Genomic DNA, 22,876 nt, shown 5'->3' on the forward strand with positions numbered 1-22,876 from the left:
CGGGACTTACTCCTGACTCTGCACTCAAGGAACACTCTCTGCAGGCTTAGGGGACCATATGGGATAGTGGGGATCAAACTCAAGTCATCTGTGTGCAACTGCTTGCTCTACTATTGCTCCAATCCTAGATTTTTTTCTTTTTGGGGTCACACCTGGCGATGCACAGGGATTACTCCTGGCTCTGCACTCAAGAATTACTCCTGGCGGTGCTCAGGGGAACATATGGGATGCTGGGAATCGAACCCGGGTTGGCCGTATGCAAGGCAAACACCTTACCCGCTGGGCTATCGCTCCAGCCCCCCAGAATATTTTTAAGGGAGATTTGTGAGTTTCTTTATGACTTGCTTCTATATTTTTGACCCAGTGCACAACATAGGACATTTATCAGCTTTAATTCTGTCTCCTTCAGTAATGCAGACATGATATCAGGAGTTTCCTAGGTTCTGCACAATCATTCTGAGCCCGATCTGCCTCTCCCCAATGTGTGTGTTATAAGGCAGGTAAGGGTTTTCTTGGAGCCATCACAGTTCTGCATTTGGGTTTTTTATGTCTTCACAGGTAAAGCTTCTTTCTCAAGTGCTGGTCCTTTGACTTCAAACAGTTCTGCTTCTGTCACAGGGCCAACCCCCAGCCTTGACTTCTCTACAGGTTTCGCACTGACATTTTGTTCAGGAAGTTGTCTGGCATGTAGGTGGTTGAGGAAGGAAATAATCCCTAGAGAAGTAAAGAATTTTATGTGAAGTTCAGTAGACATCAGATCTTTTGGCTTTTGAAATTCTTGCTCATTGGATAAATACTTGGCTCAAAAACAAAAACCCTTGTTTCCAGTAAGACTCACCCCTCTCACATACACCCCCAACCCCCACCAGGCAGAATTTTTTTTTTGCTTTTTGGGTCACACTGGCAATATGCAGGGCTTGCTCCTGGATCTCTGCTCAGGAATTATTCCTGGCAGTACTTGGGGGATCATATAGGATGCCAGGGATCCAATCTAGGTCAGTTGCATGAAAGGCAAATGCCTTACCGGCTGTACTATAGCCCTGGCCCCAGAATTATTTTATCTTACTGTGTACCCACTGCATTACAGTATTTCTCACATGGTTAATAAAAAGCCCCATAACGTGAATTTATTTATTTATTTATTTGCTTTTTGGGTCACACCCGGCGATGCTCAGGGGTTACTCCTGGCTTTACACTCAGGAATCACTCCTGGTGGTGCTTGAGAAACCATATGAGATGCTGGGAATTAAACCCAGGTCGGCTGCATGCAAGGCAAACTCCCTACCCACTGTGCTGTCACTCCAGCACCCCAACAACATGAATTTAAACCATAGGTCCACTAATATCTGTGTGGTCTTGGCCAAATTACCCAACATATCAACAAATTATCAACATATCTACCTCAGTTAGAGGTATAATAAATAGTTGGCTTTCAGGGGCCAGAGAAATAGTACGGGATCGGGCACTTGCCTTGCACATAATCAACCTGAGTTCGATCCTCCTGCACTGCTTTTGGTCTTCTAAGCCAGGAGTAAGTCCTGACCACTGCAAGGTATGGACCAACCCCCAGAAAATAAAGTAAGTTTTTAGATTCCAAACTCCATATTTCTTCACCATTCTTTCTAGCTTCACACAACCATATGTGAGTGAGTACCACAACTAAACAGTGCAAGCCCCAGCAAGCACACACCTGCCTATCAAGGTATCAATTTTCCGAAAAGCACTAGCCAGCATTTATGCCTCTACTGGATGCTATCTCCCATGCAAGAAGTAAATTCCTCTTCCATTCTTCCAGCATAAGGGAAGGAAATGACTCACCAGCAAGGGTGTACAAGAGGTCACACCAACAATTAAGATGATAAGTCCATAGAAAATCTACCTCCATAATATCCCTCGCGTGCCAATTAACCTGTTCCAGAAATAGGACGAGGCAGAGGAGCAAGCAGATGGCTAGGATCAGAAGAAAAGATGTCAGGTCCCCTCAGTGTCTCCAGTTTGCCTTTATTGCCACCCCCGAATCTTCTGTTTCCACACATACCATAAGTACAAAACGGATCAAAAGGATCCCAATTGGGAGATTAGCCAACATGGAAGAGCGAAAGGGGCTTGTCCTTCTCTGATGGGATAAGTCAGCCAAATTATGTTTATAGACTAAGAAAGGGCAGGTAGCTGGCAATGTGTTGTGGTACTGAAGAAGAGAAAAGAGGCATGTGAAGGAGGAGGATACCCCATAGAGACATTTTTTCCTTGTGACAATGTTACTCTGATAATTACCCTGTCATTCTAGGTCTGTACCTGACAGGAAACTGAGTATGGATAGCTTCAGATCCAGGTTGTCTACTATGCCTCCTCGTCTAGGGAGGCAAGAGGCGATAAGGCAGCCAAGTGCATTGAGGATGAAGAGGGCAGAGATGATGAAGGTGGCCCTGGAATATTGGAGATAATCTGTGAAGAGAAGGAGAAATAAAAGTCTGGAGTTTAGCACTTAGTAGAAGGATCAGTAACAGTGATTTCCATTCAGAGAAAATACATCCCTACTATGGAGGTGAGTTGCTCTGTGATCCCAACAAGTTATCTACATTAATAACCAGAGGCTTGGGGCTGGAGCAATAGCACAGCAGAGAGGGCATTTGCCTTGCACTCAGCTAACCAGGGTTCGATTCCCAGCATACCATATGGTCCCCTGAGCACCGCCAGATGTAATTCCTGAGTGCAGAGGCAGGCGTAACCCCTGTGCATCTCCAGGTGTGACCCAAAAAAGCAAAAAAATAATAATGATAACCAGGGGCTGGAGAGATAGCATAGCGGGAAGGGCACTTCCCTTGCACACTCCTGGAGTTCAATCCTTAGCACCCCATATGGTCCCCTAAACACCATCAGGTGTGACCCCTAAGGAGACAGGAAGTAAAACCTTCCTGAGCACAGCTGGGTGTGACCCCACATTTCTCCCAAAATAAACTGAAACCTGAGAGCAGCACATTTTCTGAAGGCTGGGCAATCCAGAATTAGCAGTATATGTAATCGACTAGAACAATCAGCACAGATGATTTTAATTCCCAAAATCACCAAAATTTTAAAAGGGTATGGGGAAAATGCTCCTAGTGGGGTTCAGGGGACATTACGAGTGCTGGGGATCGGACCCTGGTACTCCACGTGCCATGCAAGCGCCTTACGCACTGTATTTTCACTCCGGCCCCTGAATCACACTTTTATAGTCAAATAAATGAAAATCTCCATGCTACTGCTATTATGCTTTTCTTCCAACACACAAAGCCAAGACAGAACCATATCAGAATCATAGAACCTGCCCAGAAATCGTGATTCCGGATGGGGACCCCACATCCCGGAGATGAGGGTATAAGGCCTGCCTAGTATTTTGAGACATGAGCATGGAACCCACAAATGGTGCTCTGGGACCAGAGGGCCACTTTCAGCAACACTTGGTCACCCAGTCCCGCGGGAGCAGTGCTGCTTGGGTCCTGGGGTGCTAAGCACTGCAAACCTCCCTGAAAGTGCCCAGGGGCCTGCAGAGCTGCACCTGGTGATGCTCAAGGGACCATGTGGTGCCAGGGACTGAGCCCAGGTTGGGTGTGTGCCAGGTTGACTGCTGCACTATCTTCTGGGCCTGAAACCTGCCTAGTATTTATTCTTTCACCAGCAGGCTGGCGCATCAGAGTCCTTTATTACACACAGCTTGGAACTGTGTCTGCCTGGTGATTTCCACGGCGCTGGCTCTGGAGTGCCCGGCGCCTGCACTGGGAGCCCTCCCCGTCCTTCCCACCCTAAACAAGGCAGCGCCTTTCCTTACACTCTGCTCTGACTTCAGCTGTGATGTGACAGACTCAGAAGAAGGCTCTGTTTGGGCCTGAGTGACAGCACATTGGCCAGCGAGGCTTGAATCCCCAGCCCTCCATATGTCCCCAAGGCACCATCAGAAGTGATCCCTGAGTGTAGAGCAGGGAGTAGGCCCTGAGCACTGCCAGGTGTGGCCCACCCACACACACAAAAACACAAATACATTTTTAAAAAGGTGTGTCTGTGGATAAAAGTGAAAAATGATATCCTTTATTCCTGTCCCTCCATCCTTTATTACTGACTAGTTAGCAGCTCTGAATCCCCTAGAAATGGGGAGGCTAGGAAAGGAGGTCTCAGACTGAAGAAACCCCCCCACCACACACAGTTGAATTAGCCCTGAGCAATTCTCAGAAACAACTGGCTGTGCCATATAGAAGAGGGTTATATTCTTGCAATTCAGTAGGTGAAAGTTAGAATTTCTCAAATTTAGCCAATAATGTATTTGGAAGATTAATGTATTATTGTCAAAGATTAATGAGCTCTGGACACACTGATTATGTTTATGTCCTACACTTAGTAAGTTAACTCTGAAAATAGATGGTACAGAGGTTCATTTGCTTGCCTTGCTTGCAGCCTACCCTGGCTATGTGGTACTCTGAATACCATCGGACATTAATTGGACTGAATACCCCAACATTGCCAGGTGTAGTCCAAAACCAAAACATTTAGAATATAAACATTAAAAATAGGACTTAAAAAAAACAAAATAGAAGAGAAGAGGGTAGGCACTGTGGTTAAAGCAGGCGAAAAGGGTCAATTGTTTGGTAAAGTATGAAAATCAGACATAATATAGTATATAAAAGTGTTAATTTATAAGGCAGTACAACTTATAAATATATACTATTATGAACAAATGTTGCTTCAAAAGAATTTTTTCTTGTGTGTGTTTGGTTTTGGTTTGGAGACACGTCTGGCTGTACACAGAGATCACTGTTGGCTCTGTACTTAGGGGACCGCATGGGGTGCCAGGTTTCAAAACTGGGTCAGTCATGTGCCTTACCCACTGTACTCTCTCTCTCTGGCCCTCATTAAAATGTTTTTAAAATAAATTTGACCATTAAAATGTTCTAAAGAAAACAGGATGGTACTTGACTTATAATTATTGTACTTAAAGGAGTTGCATTATCAAATTTCTTTAACAGTTAACAGCATCTTTAGTAAATTCAAGGCCCCAAGAAATAGACTGTTTGCACACTGAGGGACAACGTTTCAGGACTGCCGCCTATTAAAGATCTAGATAATAATCTTAAGACCTACTATTTAGCCTGATACCGGGTGACACAAATTTAATTGCTGTTTAAATTCATTATCTTTTACTGTGTTTCTTTTAAAAATGGCATTTATGAGAGAAAATCTCTGAATATCATTGATATATTGTTATAGTTATCCCCATTTGCATGGACCCCAGGGTGTATAAGAATGATCAGCATCATGAATAACATTTTAAAATTCTCTCTTTTGGCTTGCAGCTTAAGCCCGTGTTCTTCCTTGAGCACGTATCTGTCACTTGCCTCTCTGTTTCTTTGCTTGCGTATTGCCTGCCACTGTGGAGAAGCCTGTATTCTGTATTCTCTCTCTCTCTCTTTTTTTTTGATTTTTGGGTCACACCCAGCAATGCACAGGGGTTACTCCTGGCTCTGCACTCAGGAATTACTCCTGGCGGTGCTCAGGGAACCATATGGGATTCTGTGACTCGAACCCGGGTTGGCCAAGTGCAAGGCAATGCTATCGGCTATGCTATCGCTCCAGCCCCGCCTGTGTTCTCTCTTAAATACACAACTCTCCCGTTCTCTCCCCTCACATCTTAAGTTTCAATAAAAACAAGATTGCTTCACCAAATCAATCAATTAATTAATAAAATTCTCTGTTTTGTGTGAAGCCCTGGATTTAATTTCTGACACTACAAAAATGATTAGTTAAATCCTCTGGCAATGTCTTAGTGAAAATTTTATTCACTTGATTTGCCTTCCTATAGGGATGATTAGGGTTGAAATTGTTTTGCCTTCGGCTATTAGACATTTGTAATTTCTATTTTGTGAATTTTCTACTTACAGAAAATTAATTTCTTTAGGTATATGTATTTTTAATATTTTTCTCTTTTATTTTTTCTGGTGCTGGAGATCAAACCAGGACCTCACACATGCAAGGAAGGTGCTTTACTGCCGAGCTATATCCCTCTCCCTTCTGAATCATATTTTCTTTCTTTCTTTCTTTCTTTCTTTCTTTCTTTCTTTCTTTCTTTCTTTCTTTCTTTCTTTCTTTCTTTCTTTCTGTCTTTCTTTCTTTCTTTCTGTCTTTCTTTCTTTCTTTCTGTCTTTCTTTCTTTTTTGTTTTAGGGCCACACTAAGAGATGCCCAGTGGTTACTTCTGACTCTGCGCTCAGGGATCACTCCTGGTCAGGATCAGGGGACCATATGGGATTCTGGGGATTGAACTCAGGTCAGCTGTGTGCAAGGCTCTCCCCACTGTACTATTGGTCTGACCTTGAGTCTTTTATCTTCCAAACTTTTTTCTGCTGTTTCTTATTTAGTTGAAATTGTAATATCTTTCTGCCAATTATTTTTATATCTTCCAAAGATCTTGCTTCAGGATTCTGTTCTTTAGCTCCAAATACTATTGTTCCTGGTCAAGTAGCTGATGTGCTACCTTGTACATGGGCCCAGGCAAGACCCCATCCTAGAACATCTGGGACCCCTGTTTATCTAAGAAGAAAAAATAATTTACTCATACATTTTCTTTTCTTTTTGAGCCACATCAACTGTGATCAAGGCTTACTCCTGCTCTATGCTCATGGATCACTCCTGGCGGGGCTTGGGGGACCATTAGTGGTGCTAGGGATTGAACTTGGGTCAGCATGTGCAAGGCAAGCACCCTCCTTGCTGTACTATCACTTTGGCCCCACTTATATGTTTTCTTTCATGACAACTATTTCTCTGTGGGAATGTATCTCTTGAGATTTATGGGGAAATGGTTTAGTGTAATTCTCTCCTGCCTCTAACTCTGGCTGGAAAATCCATGAACATGACATCTTCTTGCTCTAGAAGCTTTTATTTTTGTTTTCTTTTTATTTTTGGGTCCACACCCATTGGTGCTCCTGGCTCCACACTCAGAGGAAGGCTTGGAGGACCAAATAGGGTTCTGGGGATCAAATCCAGGTCTGCCACAGCAAGGCAAATGCCCTATCTATACTATCACTCCGACCTCCTTGAAGCTTATTTTAAAATGTATTGTGCTGAATTTTCAGATTTTATTTAATAATAAAAATATACATTATTAATTCACGCCTAGTAGCTGCCAATGATTTTTTAATAAATAGCTGCGTTTGATTTAGACTTCATATCTGACAGTCGCGTCTGTACTTTTCTATTGCTAGCAGGACAAGCTGCCCTTGAAAGCTCAATCTGATGGAGACTAAGACACGTTTGCTCTAACTCCCAGGTATGCTCAAGTACTTCTCTGTTTGAAAGCCTGTTAGAATACCATTCAAGGGGCCAAATGATAGCACAGCAGGCCCGTGCTTCCCTTGTGTATGACTGACCAGGTTCAATCCCCAGCACCACACAGAATCCCTTGAGCCCTGTCAGGAGTGATCCTTGAGCACGAAGCCAGGAGTCAGCCCTGCACACAGCTGGGTGTGACCCTCCCCAAAACAAATAAATAAACATGCAAACTACCAAAGAGTTCCTAGAAAGTAAAGAGAATATTAATGCATAGTATGGAAGAGAAAACAGTCTGGGGAAGTAGGGAAGAAAAGTATACGGAAGACACCAAAAAAAAAACCCAAAGAATGGTTTATCTTCTCAGTTTGACAACTTTCATCAGAGCCAAAAGGTCTTGGAGAAAGAAAGAATAAGGAGCAATATGATAGAAAGTTCTGAAGCCACAGCCCCTATGGCGTTTAGTTGGTGGCACTCACAAGATGATGTTTCCGTTTGTCGCCAGCACAGTTCGTGGCTGCAGGTGACCCAGAGTCCTTCGTAAAGCTCATGGCCGCTTTTGATCACCAGGAGCTCCACCCAATTCATTGGGGACGTGCTAAGCATCATGAGGATGCCGAACCCGCAGAGGCTGCCACAGAACATTCGGAAGTAGATGTGTGTCTGATCCACATGATGCCGCCGCCTCTGGGGTGACATCGATGCACCTGGGTGACTGCTGGTGGGGAGGGTAGCCTACAAGGATGAGGGAAATATTGCCTGGCCAGAAGGATGACCCTGATGCCCATGGAGACCCTCTCCTCACATCCGGCAACCCTAGGTGCTCTTGGCTTGTGACTCTTTCCCTACCCCTTCCTTAAAAACCCACATGGACGGTCTTTTGGGCTCGTAGGCCTTGCTCGAAGTGAGCTTTCTTCCGCCCATCTGCCTACGGTTCACTGCCTCCTTACCCTTTTGTATTTTCGGTCCCCCTTAATTTTGGGAACTTTAGGAATATGGAAGGTCATGATCACTTCTTCCCTACCCTTCCTCTGAGCAGCCATTGCACCATCTAACTGTCACGGAACTTTTTCCCACATCACCTCACACATGTTGGTAGATTCTGAAGGGGTCATCACCCTTGACTCTGATATCATTTCTGTTTCATATTCCAGGTCTGGTCCTATCTGAAGGAAAACATGCCATTTAAACATGCATACATGTATGTCACATGTTCCCTCCGCTGGCTGCTTTACTTCCCGATGCAATCCACCAGTGCCTTGTCAGCAGTGGCTGTGTGTTGCTCTTTGCACTACATCCTGGGACACAAAGATGAACAAGACACAGTTTCTTTTTTTTTCTTTTTGGGTCACACCCAGCAATGCTCAGGGGTTACTCTTGGCTCATGCACTCAGGAATTACATCTGGCGGTGCTCAGGGGACCGTATGGGATGCTGGGAATCAAATCCAGGTCAGCCACATGGAAGGCAAATGCCCTACCCGCTGTGCTATCACTCTAGCCCCCAAGACACAGTTTCTTATGGAGAACCTGGAGGCCACACTTCAATGGTTCTCAAGGGACCATGTGGTTGCTGAGGGTTAAACTTGGGTCCTCAAGACAAGGCATGGGCTCCAGCACTCTGAGCCGTCTCTCTAGCCTCCCCCTACCCCTTTTTTGGTTGTTGGGCCAAATCCCATTGTGTTCAGGACTTACTCCTGGCTCTGCACTCACTCCTTGCAGAGTTGGAGGACCGTATGGGGTGCCATGGACAAAACCTGGATCAGCCATGTATAAGGCAAGCACCTATCCTCTGTATTATAGCTCCGGCCATCTCTGCAGCCTTTGGATTGATTTTGGATTTTCTCCCCGATGGAAGAAAAGTTAGAGACAGTGCTGATAAGGTGACTTGAAAAGAGACTGGGAGACACTCTGGCACAAGCTGTGTGGACTGTGGCACCAAGGCCATTCCCCTAGTTTGTATGTCAAACAACTCCTCTGAATGTCTGAAGTGGTTGTGCTGAGACATTGGTCAGGAGGTTCCTGCACTCGGGACACTGCATTTTCCCAGTGGACCCTGTCAGCAATGGCAGCAAAAGAGATGTAGTACACTTAAATGGCTTCATGAGAGTATTGAAGTGAGGGCACCAGAACAAGCAAGGGGTGCAGGAAGGACTGTGGGTGAGAAAGCAGTTCGTGAGCCGTTGGAAAATTCCACTGAGAGTTGGGTTAAGGACGTAAACTCTGAGATTTGTTTATTCTTCATTTGTTTACTTGACTTTGTTTTGCTTTGGTGCCAAAAAACCTGGTTGTGCTCATGGCTCTGTGCTCAGGTATTAATCCTGTTGGGCTCTAGGGTCCATATGGAGTGCCAGGGATCAACCTCAGGTAGGCCATGTGCAAGGCAAATGTCTTGCCTGCTGTATTATTTCTCCAGTCCCTTAAGAACATAAAATTCTCAGCCTCCAATATAGGGTGGGGGCTACTCCAGCACCAAGCTGAGAGTAGTACCCAAATGTTGCTGGGTATCACCTCAAAACCAAACTAAGTAAAAATTAATTGAAGATGCCAAAAGGATGCTAGTTTATTTCACGACATAAACATTGGAATAAATGTCCATCTGGATGATAGTGCTGGGGGTCCTGGGGATCAAACCCAGGACCTCACACATGCAAGGTAAGTTCTACCACTGAGTCCCATCCCTGGCCCTTAACGATCAGTTTTGTTGTTCATAAACAGATAAACTTTGTTTCTAAGTCTGTGCTGAGTCAGAGTACCTTGCCTCACTTTTTGTCCAGCTCAGTCTCTCCTCACCCCCTGAAACTGGAAGCTATTCCTGAGGACAGCTATGGGAACAACTATTCTCTATGTGCATGCTTTAGTATCTAAACCTCTGAAACAAGCATTATTTTTGTTGGTGGTGATTTGGAGCCATATCCGGTGAGACTTTGGGATTATTTCTGTCTATGCCCTAAGGAACTACTCCTGGAGATGCTCAGGAAACCACATAGGATGCCAGGAGTTGAACCCGGGACAAACACATACTAGGTAAGCACGTCACCCACTGTGCCATTACTCTGGCAGCAATATTTGACTCTCTTCCTTCCATGCTACTTAGCCTACTAACTTGAAGACATAGTATTTAATGTTCAACAAATAAATAAGTGATACATTTTGATATAAGTACAGAGATTTCAGAGGTCAGAGGCTGACCATTGTCAGAGAAACACTTGTCAGAGGAACATTAGGGAAGGTTTACTGGAAGTTATAGTGAGAAAGATTTGAAACCAATGTGGCTGGTAATTGTGGGAGGGCAGCCTTTTAAAACTTTTTGTTTCAAAATGGTTTTCTCAAAAATTCTTTTTTATTTCTTGGAGGGGCCTTTGAGACAAAGAGAGCAATGTATTTTAAGGCAGAAATCCGTGAACATCATGCGATTCTGCTAATACGCATTGTAATTCTCCATTGTACAAAATATTAAAATTTTGGGTGGGGACACAACTGGATGTAATCAGGGCTTACCTCTTGGCTCTGTACTTAGGGATCACTACAAGAAGTAGTAGTGAAACCATTTATGGGAAACCATTTATGGTACTGGGGATCAAATTATGTTTGCCACATGCAAAGCAAGTGTCTTACCTGCTGTATTGTCTTCTATCTCATTCTAAAATGTTCGTTTGTTTGTTTGCTTTGGGACTACAACAGGTGATGCTCAGGTACTAATCCTGAATCATACTCAAGGTCACTCCAAATGGTGCTCAGGAAACTCTGAGGTGTCATAAATTGAACTTGGGCCTCCTGCATGCAAAACATGTGTTCCAGCCATTGAAATCTCTCTGGTAGCCCTACCTCCTAGGACCAGACCATGCTTTTGCATGCATGAACCTGGATTCAGTCCCCAGCATCACACCAAAAACTTCCTAGAATTTTTGCAGTGATTTGATAAGTTACTAGTGCACATTTTAAAATTATTTTTAATTAGTGAGTCACAGTGAGGGTACAGTTACAAATTCATACATTTCATGCTTGTTTTTCCCTCATGCAGTGTTCGGGAGCCCATCCCTCCACCAGTGTCCATTCTCCACCACCAATGAACCCAGTATCCCTCCCACCCCCCAATCCCATCCCCCCACCCCACCCTGCCTCTGTGGCAGGGCATTCCAATTTGTTCTCTCTCTCTGCTTTTGGGTGTTGTGGTCTGCAATAGGGGTATTGAGCGGCCATCATGTTGGGTCACTAGTCCACTTTCAGCACACATTTCCCTTACCACGCGGGATCTCCAATCACATTTTACTTGGTGTTCCCTTCTCCATTTGGTATGACTTTCCCCCAGCGTGAGGCCAACTTCCAAGCTATGGAGTCAACCTCCTGGTATTATATACTACTATTCTTGGGTATTAGTCTCCTACTCTGTTATTTTATATTCCACAGATGAGTGCAATCTTTCTATGTCTGTCCCTCTCTTTCTGGCTCATTTCACTTAGCATGATACTTTGCATGTTGATCCACTTATATGCAAAGTTCATGACTTCATCTTTTCTAACAACTGCATAATATTCCATTGTACAGATGTACCAGAGTTTCTTTAACCAGCCATCTGTTCTTGGGAACTCGGATTTTTTCCAGGTTCTGGCTATTATAAACAGTGCCTCGAAGAACATATAAGTGCAGATGTCATTTCGACTATACTTTTTTGTTTCTCCAGATTCCCAGAAGTGGTATTGCTGGATCAAATGGAAGCTCAATTTCTAATTTTTTGAGAAGCGTCCATATTGTTTTCCAAAGGGGCTGGACCAGTCGGCATTCCCATCAGCAATGTAATGTGTACATCAAACTCTTAACAGTGCCCTAATAAGTGCAAAATAAATACTGTTTGATGTATATTGATGCTATTGGCATATATTATTGACATGTGATATGTTAATATAGTATTGATAATGTTTTTTGGTTAGTTTTGTTTTTTGTTTGCTTGCTTTGGGTCCACATATGGCAGCGCTCAGAACTTTCTCCTGGCTCAGCATTCAAGAATTATTCTTGGTGGTGTTTGGAGGACCACATGCAGTTCTGAGGATTGAACCTGAGTTGGTCGTGTGCAAGGAAAGTGCCTTAATCTCTGTACTATTATCCCAGATCTGATAAATTTGTGTGTGGGGGGGTTCACTTACACCTGACTGTGGTACCTTACACAGCGAGTGTAAGGACTTGGGCTCAGGGCTTACTCTTGGCTCTGCACCCAGGGATCAGTTCTGGCAAGCTTAGGGAACCGCATATGGTGCCAGGTATTTAAACTGTGTCAGCTGCATACAAGGCAAGAGCCCTCCCTAATGTACTATCACTCTGGCATTGATATATTTTATTGTTAATATTTTAAAATTGATAAATTCTCAGTAAATAATATCAGTGAGCATTTTTAACTTTTTTTCCGGCTTTTTGGGTCACATCTGGCAATGCACAGGGGTTACTCCTGGCTCTGCACTCAGGAATTACTCCAGGAATTACACTCAGGGGACCATATGGAATGCTGGGAAATGAACCTGGGTCGGCTGCGTGCAAGGCAAATGCCCTACCCACTGTGCTACCACTCCAGCCCCTGAGTGAGTATTTTTAAACTCTCTCTCCATGTTTGCTTGAGTATGACCTTAGCCTAGGCCAATATGAACATATGTGATATGAATGCAGTTTGAAAGGATGTGTTCATCCATCAGTCCCTCATGACTGACTCCAAACAAGCAATTACCAAAGAGATGAAACTGAAATTACCTTGGGATAGTAAGCCATTCTGTATATAGTATCTCATTTGGTAAGTGATACGTCTTTTATTTATTTATTTTTGGTTTTTTACTGGCAAGCCAACTTAGGTTTTATTCTTTCATCACCCATTCTCTAATGAACTGGAACTGGAACAACCACCAAGATTCACTAGAAAACTTATTTTCTGAGCTGCAGTTATTAGTAGTGAATAATAAAAGTTTTTCCTTTTTTCTTAGAGGTGTGGAGTTTTATTTTAATTGAATCATCATGAGATACACAGTTACAAGGCTGTTCATGATTGGGTTTCAGTCATACAATGTTTCAACGCCCATCGCTCCACCAGTGTACATTTCCTACCACTAATACCCCCAATTTCCCTCCTGCTCCCCCTGTCTAAATGACAAGCACTTTCCTTCTCTCTCTCTCTCTCTCTCTCTCTCTTTTGGCATTATGGTTTGCAATACAGATACTGAGAGGTTTATCATGCTTGTTCCTTTACCTCCTTTCAGCACGCAGTTCTTACCCAGAGTGATTATTTCCAGCTATCATTGTCATAGTGGTCCCTTCTCTATCCCAACTGTCTTCTTCTCCTCCAACACTTCAAGCAGGCTTCCAACCATGGACCAATCCTCCTGGCCCTTGTAAAAGGAACAAGTTAGGCACTATTCAACTCTCAGCCCTACGTCAGGCCTAAAAATCTTACTAGGGCCTGTGATATAAATAACAGAACAAATGTTCATTCATCTCTGTCTATAACATCATTCCATCTACTTTCAAAAAGCAGTTTGGGAGCCTCAGTTAGTGGACATGCATGTAGCCACTTCATGGGCCCATAGAATCTTCTTTTTTCTTAGTGGGGCAACACCTGACAGTGCTCAGGACTTACTCCTGACTCTGTACTCAGGGATCACTCTTGATGGGCTCAGTGGACCATATGGGGTGCCGGGGGTGGAACCCTGCTTGGCCGCATGCAAGGCAAGTGTCTTACTTGCTGTACTATCGCTCTGGTCACAGTCTTGTGGAATATGGATGAGTAGTGGCCATAGCTTGTGGACTTAGAGCTTCAAGCAATGAACCCAGGGCACACAGCTGCTGTGGGGAGATTGTGAGGCTATATGTGCTTCCTGCAGAAACCTGAACCTCTGCTTGTGTGTGTGCATGCATAAAAGTGTATGATTGGCATAAAAGTGTGTGATTGTATGTGAGCATGTATGTGCATGTTTGTGTATCTGTGTGTATGTATGTGTGTAGGGCCTCCAAGCAGTACTCGGGGAGTCAGGTGCCATTCTCTGATATTCTTGGACAACTGGACCAGAAAATTCAAGGTCTGAAGATGGTAGTGGTTCAGACTGTGGGGTATAGAGCTCAGCTTTCATACTGGGCCCTTCAATGTGGAACTGGATTCAGCTGGCTTGGGTATTGGTCTGTGAAGAAAAAATTTGATAGATGAGAATGTAGTTTTGAAAACAGCAACAAAAACCTGTGGCCTGTAACCTGTACTTAGTCAGATAGCAATCCACCACTTCAGCCATCCCCACTGTGACTCGACAGACCCCCAGCAGGATGCAGAGTCAGCACATCCCTAGCACAGGACCTGGGAAGGAAACTGAATGGGAAGCACTTGCCAAAAGACATGATTTGACTAAGGAATGATTGTTGTAAATCACTGACACTAGAAAAAAATGTTTGTCAAAAAAAATTACAATGTCCAAGAACTGAAAAGCTACTTTATTCCATAGGAGAAACCAGTGTTGGAACATTGTATGACTGAAACTTAATCATGAGCATCTTTGTAACTGTGTATCTCCTGGTGATTAATTAAAATAATTTAAATTTTAAAAATTGAAGAAGGGCTTTTAGGAGCTTTGTTCTGCCATGAATCACACTGGAAATGCACAGATATGGCCAGGTACTGAGAACAATGGTGAGTCTTGGTGCAGAGAAGGGTGTGACTTGGCCGTGATGCCAATTTGTCTGTTGTATGGTGCTTCAGCGCAGGATTACCCCTGCCCCTTCTCTCCATTATGGTGATCATTGCACTAATAAGAGGTTGCGCATATGCCTGCCTGTGGTGTTCACACATTTGGTTATCATGCTCACTGGGGATCACACTCCTTTAGTTTTGGTGCTCACCTGTGTGCTTATTTGGAGTCACATTAGTGTGGTGCTGCGGCACATTCTGGCTGTACTTCTTGCAGGGGGGCCCTGTGGTGCTAACACAAATGTGCATGCCAGAGGCTGACCACACTCCTGGCCCCTGGACTTACACATCCTTTCAGTGCCCGCAGAGGGTCAGATCCTTTGGTGTGGGGTGCAACACACATGGTTTGAAACCTGGCACCACATGCCATTGCCCCACCCCAGTGTCACCAGGTATGACCCCAGAGAATCATCAGCTATGGCTCTGGAGGTGTCTGGGCATCAATGGGGTGCCTTGGTTGTCCCTGGCACCACATGGCTGGGGCAGTCCTTCCTTCTTAGGCCTTGGCACGCAATAGTGCCGGTTAGTAACGTATTGCTGCAATGCCCCCTGAAACCCCTGAGTGCAGTTTGTAAGGCCAAAAATACGTTTATTAAAAAATTTTTAATTATTAGGGCCAGAGTGATAATGCAGGAGGTAGGGCATTTGCCTTGCACACAGCTGATGCAGGTTCAATTCCCAGCGCCCCTATGGTCCCCTGAACCCTTTCAGGAGTAATCCTCGAGTGCAGAGCAAGGAATAACTGCTGGGGTGCAGCCTAAAAACCAATAAATAAATAAATAAATAAATAAATTTTCAGTTACTGGGCCAGAGAGATAGTACAGCGGGTAGGGTGCTTGCCTTGCGTGCGGTTCACTGAGGTTTAATCCCCAGCATTCCATGTTTCCCAGAGCACTGACAGGAGTGATTTCTGAGTGCAAAGCCAAAATTAAGCCCTGAGCCTGACTATGTATGGCAAAAAAACCCAAAAACAATTTAATTTCGGGGCTGGAGCGAAAGTACAGCGGGTAGGGCATTTGCTTTGCACGCGGCCAACCCGGGTTCAATTTTCAGCATCCCATATGGTCCCCTGAGCACCGCCAGGAGTAATTCCTGAGTGCATGAGCCAGGAATAACCCCTGTGAATTGCCAGGTGTGGCCCAAAAAGCAAAAAAAAATTAATTTAAATTATTTCAATTATCATATTTTTCAAAATAGAAAAAATTTAAATATTTTAATTATAAAAATTCTAGTATAAACATTTAAATTATTTTATTGAAATATTTTAAACATTTACAAAATGTTTTTAAAGAATAGTAATGTCATTTTTCAGGGGGATAAAAGCAATTTGATTCAGAAAAAAATCTTTGTAACATTGTTGTAGACCAGGATCTAATAGGACATAAAAAGTACTCATCACAAAGGAAAATTTTTATAAATTGTTTTATTAAAATTAAAAATGTTTTTAACCAGAAAATACCACTGGGAATTGAAAAAGGCAATAATGGCTAGGAAATGAACATCTAACAAATGACTAGTAGCAAGAATATATAAAGTCTTCTAGCAAATCAATAGGAAATTAAAAATAAATCTCGGGCTGGAGCAATAGTACAGCAGGTAGGGAATTATTAGCCTTGCATGCAGACAACCTGGGTTTGATCCCTGAATTCCCATATAGTTCCTCAAGCAGTTCCAGGAGTGATTCCTGAGTTCAGAGCCAGGAGTAACCACTGAGCATTGCCAGGTATGACCCCAAAACAAAACAAAGGAAGGTTTTAAAAATCAGGAACCTCTTACATAGAGAAATATTACAGATGTCAAGGTTCTTGGTCAACCCTGGTTGGACACCCAGCACTACCTATGGGATCCAGGCGGGATCCCTGAGTACAGAGCCAGGAGTAATGTAGACCCTGAGAACTGCCAGGCGTGGCCCTTATCTTTTCAAATCAGAAAATATTTGATGAAATCTTTACAAAATAACAAAATGGGCCATTAAAAGATGCTCAGGTTGGCAGGAGAGATAGTACAGTGGCTAGGCGCATGCTTTGCATGCTGCTGACTGGTGCAATCCCTGAGACCACATATGGTTCTTCGAGCTCAGTCAGGAGTGACCTCTGAGCTCTGTGCAAGGATAAACCCTACGCACTGCTGAGTGTGACCAAGAAACAAAAAATGTCCAACTTCATTAATCAGAGAAGTGCAGTTTAGGTCCATAAGCAACATCACTCACTGCACACTTAACAGAGTGGCTCAAAGTATTGGCATGTAGATCAGCAAATGGAACCGTCTTATGCTTCTGTTGTGAGTGTAAATTGGTATAATCACTTTGAAAAACTGCTTGGCATGTCTGCTGGATCTTGATTAGCACATGCCCTTCTCATTCTAAGTTGACAGGCAATAGAAAATAGTTCACATGTCCACCAAAAGACATGTATTCTATGTATTACAATTTCTCACAATGGCATGCTTTCAAAAGGTCCCCACTTATAAATTATGCAACTGCCCACCAACAGAAGAATGGAGAGAGTGGAACATTCCTAGCACGAAACATTCACTATACAGCAATATGAATAATCTATAGGCATATGAGAAAGCTGAGTGAAATTTGTGTGATACTGAGTCAAAGAAACCAGACCATAAAAGGGTACATGTGTATGATACTATTCATATGCAGTACAAGATAGGAAATAATTTAGGAAGGGTGGAAGAAAGAAGCATATTCTGTGGTAGGGATGAGAGGCAGGACAGGTCCTGGGATATTTCACATTATTTGACCCTGAATATAATTAGATCCTTAATGTTCAGCGGCTTGTGAAAATAATAAACTCCACGCTCTTTAACTAGTTGGTATTCTTGCAACTAAAGGACCTTTGATGAGTATATCAAGTGTTTGAGCTTTTGTACATAGAACAAGAGGAATATTTTTATTTCTATTTTTTCTTTTTGGGTCACACTCAGTGATGCTCAGGGGTTTTTCCTGGCACTGCACTCAGAAATCACTCCTGGTGGGGTTCCAGGGGCCATATGGGATGCTGGGAATTGAACTGGTGCTGGCCATGCTGTACTATCGCTCTACCTGTTGTACTATTGCTCCAGCCCCAGGAATCTTTTTTTATTTCCGAAGCATCCCTATACTACATATTATCCCTCAGAATAATAGGATAAATCATTGCTATTTTTGCCTTTGTCTCCACGGTTAAAGCTTTAATTACCTTTCTGTTGACTCAAAATAAGTCTTTATCCTGCCACTAGTCTCCTGCTACACAATCTAGCAAATGTGACTAAAATAAGAATGTTTTTCAATATTTTCCTCAACAAGAATGTTTTTGGGAAGATAATTACTATGAAGGGACTAAAGCATTGGCCAAGCACACTGACTTTGAGAAGATTTGAATAGTTGTTAGTATTAAATGCAATTAAGGACTGGAGAGATAATACAGCAAGTAGGCCTTGCTGACCTGGATTCGACCCCCAACATCCCCTAAGATCTCTTGAGCACCACCAGGAGTAATTCCTGAGTGCAGAGCCAGTTACCGCTGGTGTGGCCCCTAAAGAGAACAAAACAAAGGAAAATCAATCAATCAATCAATAAATGAAGTTGAAAGTTGGTCATGTGAATTCAAAGTAAAAAACCATTCCTTTTTTAGAAGAATGTAGTGGGTTAAGACCAGGATGCAGGCCTGGTGAGCTCCACGACCAATTAGCACTCCATCTCAAGGAAACGGAATAGTCACAGGGATTTCTAGAGGCACAATCCAGACTGGTAAGGGAGTAATGGTGAGAAAGGTCACATATCCATGATATATTTTCTGTAATACACTCTGGCTATAATTGAATTTAGTTGAATTGTTTTAATTAAAAATTGTAATGGCATGCCTACTGTTTGCAAAGCAATTTACTATGTGGAGTAAGGAACAAATTTAGCCATTTGACAACTGTGATAGAGGCTGAAAGTATCACTGCATAAAAGTTTGTTTTGACAACCATGAGATACCACCTCACACCACAGAGACTGGCACACATCCAAAAGAACAAAAGCAACCGCTGTTGGAGAGGATGTGGGGAGAAAGGGACCCTTCTACACTGCTGGTGGGAATGCCGGCTAGTTCAGCCCTTTTGGAAAACAGTATGGACGATTCTCAGAAAACTAGAGGTTGAGCTCCCATTTGACCCAGCAATACCACTGCTGGGAATATATCCCAGAGAGGCAAAAAAGTACAATCGAAACAACATCTGCACATGTATGTTCATCGCAGCACTGTTTACAATAGCCAGAATCTGGAAAAAACCCGAATGCCCCAAAACGGATGACTGGTTGAGGAAACTTTGGTACATCTATACAATGGAATACTATGCAGCTGTTAGAAAAAAGGAAGTCAAGAATTTTGTAGTTAAGTGGATGGGCATGAAAAGTTTCATGCTGAGTGAAATGAGTCAGAAAGAGAGAGACAGACATAGAAAGACTGCACTCATCTATGGTATATAGAATATCAGAGTGGGAGACTAATACCCAAGAACTGTAGAAATAAGTACCAGGAGGTTGACCCCATGGCTTCGAGGCTGGCCTCACCTTCCGGGGAAAGGGCAACTCAGAGAAGCGATCACCAACTACATTGTAGTTGAAGGCCATGTGGGGGAAGGGAGTTGCGGGCTGAATGAGGGCTAGAGACTGAGCACAGCGGCCACTCAACACCTTTATTGCAAACCACAACAGCTAATTAGAGAGAGAGAACAGAAGGGAATGCCCTGCCACAGTGGCAGGGTGGGGTGGGGGGGAGATGGGATTGGGGAGCGTGGGAGGGACGCTGGGTTTACGGGTGGTGGAGAATGGGCACTGGTGAAGGGATGGGTTCCCGAACTTTGTATGAGGGAAGTATAAGCACAAAAGTGTATAAATCTGTAACTGTACCCTCACGGTGATTCTCTAATTAAAAATAAATAAATTATAAAAAAAATTTAAAAAAAATAAAAAAAGTTTGTTTTGACAGTGACCAAAGTACAAAGACAATCTACAGAATAGGAAAGGATATTTACGCAGTACCTATCCGATAAAGGGTTGATAACAAGGATATACAATGCACTGGTTGAACTCCACAAGAAGAAAACTGCCAACCCGATCAAAAAATGGGGTGATGAAATGAACAGAAACTTTCCTAAAGAAGAAATCCGACCTTGTCTTCAATGTACCTTATGGTTTGTGGTCTAATGGTGAGGTCTTTAATCCATTTTGATCTGACTTTTGTGCATGGTGTCAGGTCAAGGTCTAAACCCATTTTTTTGCATGTGGTTGTCCAGTTGTGCCAGCACCATTTGTTAAAGAGGCTTTCTTTGCTCCACTTCACATCTCTTGCTCCCTTATCAAATATTAGATGATCATACATTTGGGGTTGTGTGTAGGGATATTCCACCCTGTTCCATTGGTCTACGGCTCTGCCTTTGTTCCAGTACCATGCTGTTTTAATTGTTACTGCTTTGTAGTAAAGTGAGAGGTTGGGGAGGGTGATGCCTCCCATCATCTTTTTCCCAAGAATTGTTTTAGCTATTCTTGGACGTTTGTTATTCCATATGAATTTTAGGATTGCTTGATCCATTTCTTTGAAGAATGTCATGGGTATACTTATAGGGATCGCATTGAATCTGTATAATGCTTTAGGGAGTATTGCCATTTTGACAACATTGATTCTCCCTATCCACGAGCAGGGTATATGTTTCCATTTCCTCATGTCCTCTTTGATTTCATGGAGTAGCGTTTTGTAGTTTTCTTTGTAAAGGTCTTTTACTTCCTTGGTTAAGCTGATTCCGAGGTACTTGATTTTCTGGGGCACGATTGTGAATGGGATTGCTTTTTTCATGTCCCTTTCCTCTGCCTCATTGTTTGCATATATGAAGGCCATGGATTTTTGGGTATTGATTTTGTAGCCTGCAACTTTACTGTATAAGTCTATTGTTTCTAAGAGTTTCTTAGTAGAGGTTTTAGGCTTCTCTAGATATAGTATCATGTCGTCTGCAAATAGTGAGAGTTTGATTTCTTCCTTTCCTATCTGGATGCCCTTAATCTCTTTTTCTTGTCTAATAGCTATCGCAAGTACTTCCAGTACTATATTGAAGAGGAGTGGTGAGAGTGGGCATCCTTGTCTTGTGCCGGCAAAACCCTCCACGATATTGAAGATAAACGTATCTTCAAAGGTGACACGGAACTAAGCAATCTAGTAAAAACAGAGATCAACAAATGGGACTACATTAAACTAAAAAGCTTCTGCACCGCAAGAGATACAGTGACCAGAATACAAAGACTATCCACAGAATGGGAAAGGATATTTACACAATACCCATCAGATAAGGGGTTGATATCAATGGTATATAAAGCACTGGTTGAACTCTACAAGAAGAAAACATCCAACCCCATCAAAAAATGGGGCGAAGAAATGAACAGAAACTTTACCAAGGAAGAAATACGAATGGCCAAAAGGCACATGAAAAAGTGCTCTGCATCACTAATCATCAGAGAGATGCAGATCAAAACAACCATGAGATACCACCTCACACCACAGAGATTAGCACACATCCAAAAGAACAAAAGCAACCGCTGTTGGAGAGGATGTGGGGAGAAAGGGATCCTTCTTCACTGCTGGTGGGAATGCCGACTGGTTCAGCCCTTCTGGAAAACAATTTGGACGATTCTCAAAAAATTAGATATTGAATTCCCATTTGACCCAGCAATACCACTGCTGGGAATATATCCCAGAGAGGCAAAAAAGTACAATCGAAACAACATCTGCACATGTATTTTCATTGCAGCACTGTTTACAATAGCCAGAATCTGGAAAAAACCCGAATGCCCCAAAACAGATGACTGGTTGAGGAAACTTTGGTACATCTATACAATGGAATACTATGCAGCTGTTAGAAAAAAGGAAGTCAAGAATTTTGTAGTTAAGTGGATGGGCATGAAAAGTTTCATGCTGAGTGAAATGAGTCAGAAAGAGAGAGACAGACATAGAAAGACTGCACTCATCTATGGTATATAGAATATCAGAGTGGGAGACTAATACCCAAGAACTGTAGAAATAAGTACCAGGAGGTTGACCCCATGGCTTCGAGGCTGGCCTCACGTTCCGGGGAAAGGACAACTCAGAGAAGCGATCACCAACTACATTGTAGTCGAAGGCCATGTGGGGGAAGGGAGTGGCGGGCTGAATGAGGGCGAGAGACTGAGCACAGTGGCCACTCAACACCTTTATTGCAAACCACAACAGCTAATTAGAGAGAGAGAACAGAAGGGAATGCCCTGCCACAGTGGCAGGGTGGGGTGGGGGGGAGATGGGATTGGGGAGGGTGGGAGGGACGCTGGGTTTACGGGTGGTGGAGAATGGGCACTGGTGAAGGAATGGGTTCCCGAACTTTGTATGAGGGAAGTATAAGCACAAAAGTGTATAAATCTGTAACTGTACCCTCACGGTGATTCTCTAATTAAAAATAAATAAATTATTTTAAAAAAAAGAAGAAATCCGAATGGCTCAGAGGCACATGAGAAAATGTTCCACATCACTAATCATCAGGGAAATGCAGATCAAAACAACCATGAGATATCATCTCACACCACAGAGACTGGCCCACATCCCAAAAAACAAAAACAACTGGTGTTGGCGTGGATGCGGGGAGAAAGGGACTCTTCTTCACTGCTGGTGGGAATGCCGACTGGTTCAGCCCTTTTGGAAAACAATATGGACGATTCTCAAAAAATTAGAAATTGAGCTTCCATTTGACCCAGCAATACCGCTCCTGGGAATATATCCCGGAGAGGCAAAAAGGTATAGTAGAGATGGCATATGTATTTCTATGTTCATTGCAGCACTGTTTACAATAGCCAGAATCTGGAAAAAACCAGAGTGCCCC

At 43.2% G+C, this 22,876-nt stretch overlaps 1 protein-coding gene across 1 annotated transcript; it reads right to left on the bottom strand.

The window, feature by feature from the left end:
- Window positions 1-544: 544 nt before the first annotated feature.
- Window positions 545-8,335, bottom strand: TMEM202 (transmembrane protein 202). Its single transcript, XM_004611828.3, has 5 exons — window positions 8,243-8,335; window positions 7,772-8,027; window positions 2,296-2,445; window positions 1,819-1,950; window positions 545-714 (listed from the first exon to the last, which is right to left on the bottom strand). The coding sequence occupies exons 1-5, from the start codon at window positions 8,333-8,335 to the stop codon at window positions 545-547; spliced, it is 801 nt and encodes a 266-aa protein (XP_004611885.3).
- Between the last annotated feature and the right edge of the window lie 14,541 nt (window positions 8,336-22,876).

This window comes from Sorex araneus, chromosome 3, assembly GCF_027595985.1.
Source record: "Sorex araneus isolate mSorAra2 chromosome 3, mSorAra2.pri, whole genome shotgun sequence".
NCBI classification, from domain to species: Eukaryota; Metazoa; Chordata; class Mammalia; order Eulipotyphla; family Soricidae; genus Sorex; species Sorex araneus.